The following is a 6,000-nucleotide window of genomic DNA, read 5'->3' on the forward strand; positions in this document are numbered from 1 at the left end:
GCATCAGATTGCTTCATATAAGCTCCTTCCATCTGCCTCAGTGACAGACATGAGTTCACACCATTCATAAAACAATGCTAAATACTACAGTGATAACTCAGGATACTATAAAACCCAAAATGCAAGCAAATCTGTATCATAGGAATAAACTTAAAAACAAGAAAATGCCTTCATGCAGAAATTAGATGTGACTTCCAGTTTGATGCAGAGTGTAACACAGAAGAAGAAAAGCTTTTGATGTTTCCGTCAGTCTGCAAACAACAATACAAACTAAATTTAGACCCATCCGAGTAACTGGGTTACTCCAGATCTCCTCTGGTAAAGAACTCCTCTCCTCACTCCCGCAACTTGAGTGACATTTCTAACGCTGAAGCTGCTGTGCTGACAAGCCTCTTAGCTCACAATATCACCAAAGTGGCATCAGAGAGACAGAGAGAGAGCGATACGAGGCTACTGTATTCGCAGGCGCATATAAAATGCAAGCAATAAAAAGGCGCAGATCATCAAAGTCAATAAAATAAAGTTAACTTCAGGGGGGCTCGTTGACATTCATGTCTTGTCGGTGCAGGCCCGGAGCGGTGAAGCAAGAAGCAGCGCTTGGCGGTGCTGATAACTGAGGAGAAGAAGAGGGCGGAGGGGGGGGGGGGCGGGGGGGGGGGGGGTCAATGAAAGTTTGCCTGAGAGCGAGCCTCGGATTCTGAGAAGCAAAAACCGGCAAGGACGATACGAAATGCAGATAAACGCACACCTGGCGTACTAAAACAAAGCTTTTCTTGCACCCTTTTCAATCCGCCTGCATCCGATTCTCACAATAAAGGCTTATCTCTCCTTTGGACTGTCGATAGATCGCAGGGCTTCGGTTTTCTGCGCGACATAACCACAGGAATGGTGGGGGGTGGGAAAAGAGAGGGTGGGGCATTGTAGCGTTAAAGGCGGATAAATGTTGGCTGAGATCCATTCTCTCCCGAAACCCTGCCTGTAGGATCTGCTCTGCTCTGCAGAAAATAAAAAATAAAGAGTAAAAAAACTGAGGCTGGGAAAAGAGCTTTCAGGGTTAGAATCTCAACTTCCATTAGAGAGCTGCTGGGAGGATATGGGAAGTCGGAAGACAAAGTGATGGAAAGTGGGGGAACAGGCTTTGGGCAGACCTGGTGGCAGGTTTCTAGGTGGTGCTGGCTCAGCTCTTAAGATGCAGGGATATAGGTTTAAAAATAGGAGCAGGTTGTGCTGATGGATCTCCATGGTGCCTCATCACCGTGGATGAAATCACTCCACGGTGGATGTGCTTTCATCAAACTCTCCAAACCAGATAAAAAAAACAAAACTAAACAATAATACCCCAACAGACCCCACTACGGCTTTGATATTATCCGCAATGATAGACAACTTGAGTACGCTTCTGTGTTTGTGTGCCACATTTCTGCCTAGCTCCTAAACCGATGACAGAATTTACAGCCCTGTGACATGATAATTACACTGGGTTGTGTAACACATATTTTTGAAGCAGCTACTTTAAGGAGAGCCCCGTACCAGCTGTAAACCGAGAAGATGCCCATAAATACTGACTGGATATAGACTAGCCAACGATCCTGCTTCACTGTCACTCCCACCAATGACAAGATATCCACCAGGGGAATAAGTTTTAGCTCACTAAAAAACTGAGCTTTTCTTTACAATTTCTAAACCAAAACACTTCCTCTGGCTTGAAGGAGAATGTCATGTTTTTAAAGTGAGGTTCTGTTAGAAGGTTCAAGTGTTCAAGCATCTTTACTTGATGTTAGAAAAGGTGTTAGCTAAGATTAACAGCTAGCTCGATAAGGTGGAGACTAAGGCTAACATCTAGCTCGATAAGGTGGAGGCTAAGGCTAACATCTAGCTTGATAAGGTGGAAGCTAAGGCTAACAGCTAGCTCGATAAGGTGGAGACTAAGGCTAACATCTAGCTCGATAAGGTGGAGGCTAAGGCTAACATCTAGCTTGATAAGGTGGAGGCTAAGGCTAACAGCTAGCTCGATAAGGTGGAGGCTAAGGCTAACAGCTAGCTCAATAAGTTGGAGGCTAAGACTAACAGCTAGCTCGATAAGGTGGCGGCTAAGGCTAACAGCTAGCTCAATAAGGTGGAGGCTAAGACTAACAGCTAGCTCGATAAGGTGGAGGCTAAGACTAACAGCTAGCTCAATAAGGTGGAGGCTAAGGCTAACAGCTAGCTCAATAAGGTGGAGGCTAAGACTAACAGCTAGCTCGATAAGGTGGAGGCTAAGACTAACAGCTAGCTCAATAAGGTGGAGACTAAGACTAACAGCTAGCTCAATAAGGTGGAGGCTAAGACTAACAGCTAGCTCAATAAGGTGGAGGCTAAGACTAACAGCTAGCTCGATAAGGTGGAGGCTAAGGCTAATGGGCAGCTTGACCAAAACCAGACTAATAAAGACAGTGAAGATATTTTTAGTCTTTTTATTTTAATTTAAAAAAAAATCACCCACCACACAAATGGAAATTATATTTATGTAATATTATACTATATTATGGGATATTAATCTTATACACTTTCACGAGAGTCTTTATTTTTCTTAATTTAGATGTTTTTTAATTTAGTGATGGGCCATTTTGGGGTTTTATCAGATCTTGCAATTGTCTGGGAAAGATCCCAGTTGACTGCTAAAGTCTGCCCACTCCTCTTTACCCAACGTAGTGAGGACTGAAAAAACAGAAAAAAACAAAACTATCATATCCGTCTTTTGTGAAAGCGTTGATGATTATTGTCCACCAATACAGCGTTGAACCAGACAGATGTGATATGTTTTGATTTGAGTTGTTTTAAATTGGTAAAATAAGCTCATGTGGGTCACCGTTGGGCAAGCTGTTAGTCAGAATTTATTCCCCCTTCATACAAACTCCCTGAAACATGCGATCAGACTAACTGTCAGATGAAAAAGTAAACTGGTGTAAAAAGGAAAAAAAAACAAAAAACTAATAGAACCTTTCTGATTTTTTTCCACAGCCCAACTTATTTTTATCAGATGGTTACTCAGACCACAAATGTGTTTCACACAGAAAAAAATCGTTGGTAAAACCCAGTATTCTACCTCCATTTCCTGTTCAGATCATCAGCTTCTCTGTCAGTTGCTGTCCAAGCAAGTGACAATGATTTAATGGTTCATAAGCTCATATTTACATATAAAAAGTAAAAGCTATTGATTTTCTTTTAGATCGGAGTCATTTTAAAATGGTAGAAGGCCACTTCAGCTTCTCTCAGACTAGCTATCAGCTTCAACTAATTTGTTTTTATGCCAAAGCCATTGGAGTTATTGACTCCAGGTAAGACATTTAATGTCAATCTTTCAACAGAGCCTCATTTTAAAACTCCTGAACTCTCTTTAACACAACTATCTGTTGTTTAATAGAAACTCCACCTTCAGCTCACAGTGGTTGTGGGGGGACCATAGCATTTCTTGGACAGCTTTTGCGACACCATCCATCATTTTGACTTCACAAACGCATTCGGGTGTTTTTTTAGCACATGAACTCGAGTCCTGAAATGCATTTCACGGATGTCCTGCTAAACTTATCCTACCAGTCACCAGGGGGCAAAAACTGTTCCAGTGACGAGGGAACTGTGTGTAGGACGGTTCAGGTTTGTAATTTACACTAATACAGTAGGCCTGCTTTGCAAAAGTATTCGGAAAAATTTGCCATTGTGTCACTTTATAACCACCTACTTCACAGCTGGTTGTAAAATGACAAAGTGATAGCAGGTGGGAGTGTGGGCTGCAAATGTCGTCAGCCTGAGTTACTATATAAAAAATTTAACAGAACTTTCTGGCCTACATGCAAAATCCTACATGTGGCCTAAACAGAAAAAATGTTTATACAAAAACGCCTTCCCCTTAGTGAAACACAGTGATGGTGGCATCATGACAGGGGGATCATTTTCTTCAGTTTGGACAGGGAAGCAGTTCAGCGTTGATGGGGAGATGGCTGGGGCTAAAAAAAAAAAGGTCGAGTGCAAAAACGAAACATGCACAAATTGATTCAGAGGGACTAAATTAAAACCCTCCTCACACTTTTAGATGTAACCTCTCTCCTGTCTCCTGCCCCCAAAATACATGGAAGTGTGTCTTTGTAACCAGACAAAATGTGAAAATAAGTTTAAATGGTGGGAACTTTCACACGGTATTGCATACGTGGTAGGAATGTAAATAAAAATGAAACAGTGAGTCTTATTTGAGAAATATGTTTTTGTCGGAGTGACAGCAAAAAGGGGAAGAGAGATGGATGACGGAGAATTCCGCTGAGCCTCCCCGTCACCGCAAGCTGTCCCCTCAGGGTTTGCGTTTAAAGCTGCAACAAAGTGTACGACTTACTGAGCTCGCCTGGGTTCATCTGTCTGCCCACGACAACATTTCCAGCAGAAATCAACGTTATCCAACCAGCAGCACGGATTTCTATCACGACAACCACCAGGACTCATCGGGTTACTCTCCTATTAGAATGATTATATCACATGCTGGTCTGAGGATAAATAAGTTGAGGAAACCCAACACCAGACTAACATATTAACTTTCCACAGCACCACCACCGACGCAGCACGGTCACTGGTATCCCCCGCAAACCTTTCAGCTTATTAACACGGTATAGTTAATTATCAGAAACATGGTATCCATCCACGCGTTCTGCTTTCTCCTGGCTGCCTGCGCTGCTTTAATTTAACCCAGCAGGACCAGTGAATGCGACAACAACCTCATTAGCAGACTTCCTGAGGGTTAAAAAAAAAAAGCCCCAATATTCTCAGCATTGTGCCCGTTTGCCCACGTAGGCGCACGCGCCGCGTTAATGTTGCCTTCTCGCCGAAAGAACTTACCTAAATCATCCATGTTGGACGCCGGAAATGGTTCCAGCGATGAGTACCGGACCGGTCCCTCTCTCTGACGGACACAGCTGGACTACAAAGGTGCCGACTCGGCTCCGACAGGACGCAGAAATCTCCCCCGGATGAAAATGTATCCAGCTGGACGCAGTGAAGTTTTCAAGTCCTCTTGCTCCTCCTCCTCCTTCTGCTGCTGCTCGACGAGCCTCCAACAGACTCAAAAACACACACACACACCCGCACACACACACACACACACAACCGGCTGCACCCCCCCCCCCCACCTCCACACACACCGCAGGAGTCCTCTACGGTCCACATCCAGCCCCCCTGCTGCTCCCGCAGACACAACGCAGAGGGGACAGCGGCACCTAGGGGCGCAGAGAGGTACTCGGCTCAAGAGTGAGGTATGCGGTGCTTGTTATTCATCATTCATGGGGGTTTCACATTTTAACACGTTTTAATCACAAACGTCGGTATATTTTAACGATATTTTATGTGATAAACTCACCATAGCGCCTAATTATGAGGTGAAAGGCAGCGGATACTGGGTTTAGCTGCATTAACCCCCTTTTATTCTAGGGTAATGAAATACTTTATAATCAGAAGTTTGTAAAGCCACCTTTTGGTGCAAATACAGCTGAAAGTCATTTGAGTTTTTCAAACACACTATTTTTCCTCGAGATCCTCCACAGAATAATTCAGGTTCAGTCAGGCTGGTTGAAGAGCATTATGTAAAACATCAGCTGTTAAATTTTGCAACACACTCTCTGTTTGAATTTGGTCTGGACTTTGACTGGACCATTTCAACACCCTACTATTGCTGTACTGACATTGGTAGCTAGCTAAGCATCTTCCCATGAACATTTCCCAGTATTTCTTTCCTCACAGAAGAAAATCATTTCCTTGTTTGTTTCACTGCAAGGTGATTTATGTAGTGCTAGTTTTGCCCACATCGTATTTTCCATGTGGTCCATAAAGTTACATTTTTATCTCACCTGATCAGAGCACATTTACTTTTACACATTTGCTGCATCTTTAATCAAAAGTTGACATTTCTAAGTCGTTGAGTTAGAGATATGAACAGAAATGTCCCTTGAGGTTTCCATTGTGGGAGAGCAAGAGGTTCAATCT

At 43.3% G+C, this 6,000-nt stretch overlaps 1 protein-coding gene across 2 annotated transcripts in view; it reads right to left on the reverse strand.

The window, feature by feature from the left end:
* LOC102222159 (paxillin) overlaps positions 1-5,099 on the reverse strand; it is a 36,380-nt gene extending 31,281 nt beyond the window's left edge. For both annotated transcript variants that reach the window (XM_023324796.1, XM_023324795.1), the window contains exon 1: positions 4,861-5,099. In XM_023324796.1, the coding sequence (XP_023180564.1) occupies positions 4,861-4,873 (13 nt within the window). In that variant the 5' untranslated portion in view covers positions 4,874-5,099. The remainder of the gene's footprint in view (positions 1-4,860) is intronic.
* Positions 5,100-6,000: the final 901 nt, after the last annotated feature.

Source organism: Xiphophorus maculatus, chromosome 20 (genome assembly GCF_002775205.1).
Source record: "Xiphophorus maculatus strain JP 163 A chromosome 20, X_maculatus-5.0-male, whole genome shotgun sequence".
Classification (NCBI taxonomy): Eukaryota; Metazoa; Chordata; class Actinopteri; order Cyprinodontiformes; family Poeciliidae; genus Xiphophorus; species Xiphophorus maculatus.